General features: G+C 40.8%; 1 protein-coding gene across 1 annotated transcript; it reads left to right on the top strand.

The window, feature by feature from the left end:
- Nucleotides 1-7: 7 nt before the first annotated feature.
- Nucleotides 8-709, top strand: LOC108525157 (uncharacterized protein C2orf47, mitochondrial). The gene has a single exon (XM_017866221.1). It carries the CDS (start codon nucleotides 51-53, stop codon nucleotides 597-599), a length of 549 nt encoding a protein of 182 aa, XP_017721710.1. The 5' UTR covers nucleotides 8-50; the 3' UTR covers nucleotides 600-709.
- The last annotated feature ends 6 nt before the right edge of the window (nucleotides 710-715 follow it).

The following is a 715-nucleotide window of genomic DNA, read 5'->3' as shown; positions in this document are numbered from 1 at the left end:
GGCGCAGCTACAGCACGGAGGAGAAGCCCCAGCAGCACCAGAAAACCAAGATGATCGTCCTGGGATTCTCCACCCCTATCAACTGGGTTAGGACTGGAATTAAGGCCTTCCTTATCTGGGCCTATTTCGACAAAGAGTTCAGCATCGCAGAGTTCTCTGAGGGAGCGAAGCAGGCTTTTGCTTATGTATCCAAGTTGCTGTCACAGTGTAAATTTGATCTGTTGGAAGAACTTGTGGCCAAAGAGGTGCTACATGTATTGAAAGAAAAGGTTACTTCACTACCTGACAACCATAAAAATGCCCTTGCTGCTAACATAGATGAAATTGTATTTACATCAACAGGAGACATCTCCATTTACTATGATGAGAAAGGAAGGAAGTTTGTTAACATCCTGATGTGCTTTTGGTATCTAACCAGTGCCAACATCCCCAGTGAAACTTTAAGAGGAGCCAGTATATTCCAGGTTAAGTTGGGGAATCAGAATGTGGAAACTAAACAACTTCTTAGTGCAAGCTATGAGTTTCAGAGGGAGTTCACACAAGGAGTAAAGCCTGACTGGACCATTGCACGGATTGAACACTCGAAATTATTAGAATAATTTTCTTGGAAAATCAGCTTTTGGACTTTAGCAGTTGCTGTGAAAACTAAGGAAGAAAATTTTGGATCATTTGATCTTCATTTAATCTAAGTCTGTGAATTACTTTTATATTATTT

This window comes from Rhinopithecus bieti, unplaced genomic scaffold (assembly GCF_001698545.2).
Source record: "Rhinopithecus bieti isolate Rb0 unplaced genomic scaffold, ASM169854v2 scaffold_11260, whole genome shotgun sequence".
NCBI lineage: Eukaryota > Metazoa > Chordata > Mammalia > Primates > Cercopithecidae > Rhinopithecus > Rhinopithecus bieti.
This window is presented reverse-complemented; position numbering and strand designations above follow the sequence as displayed.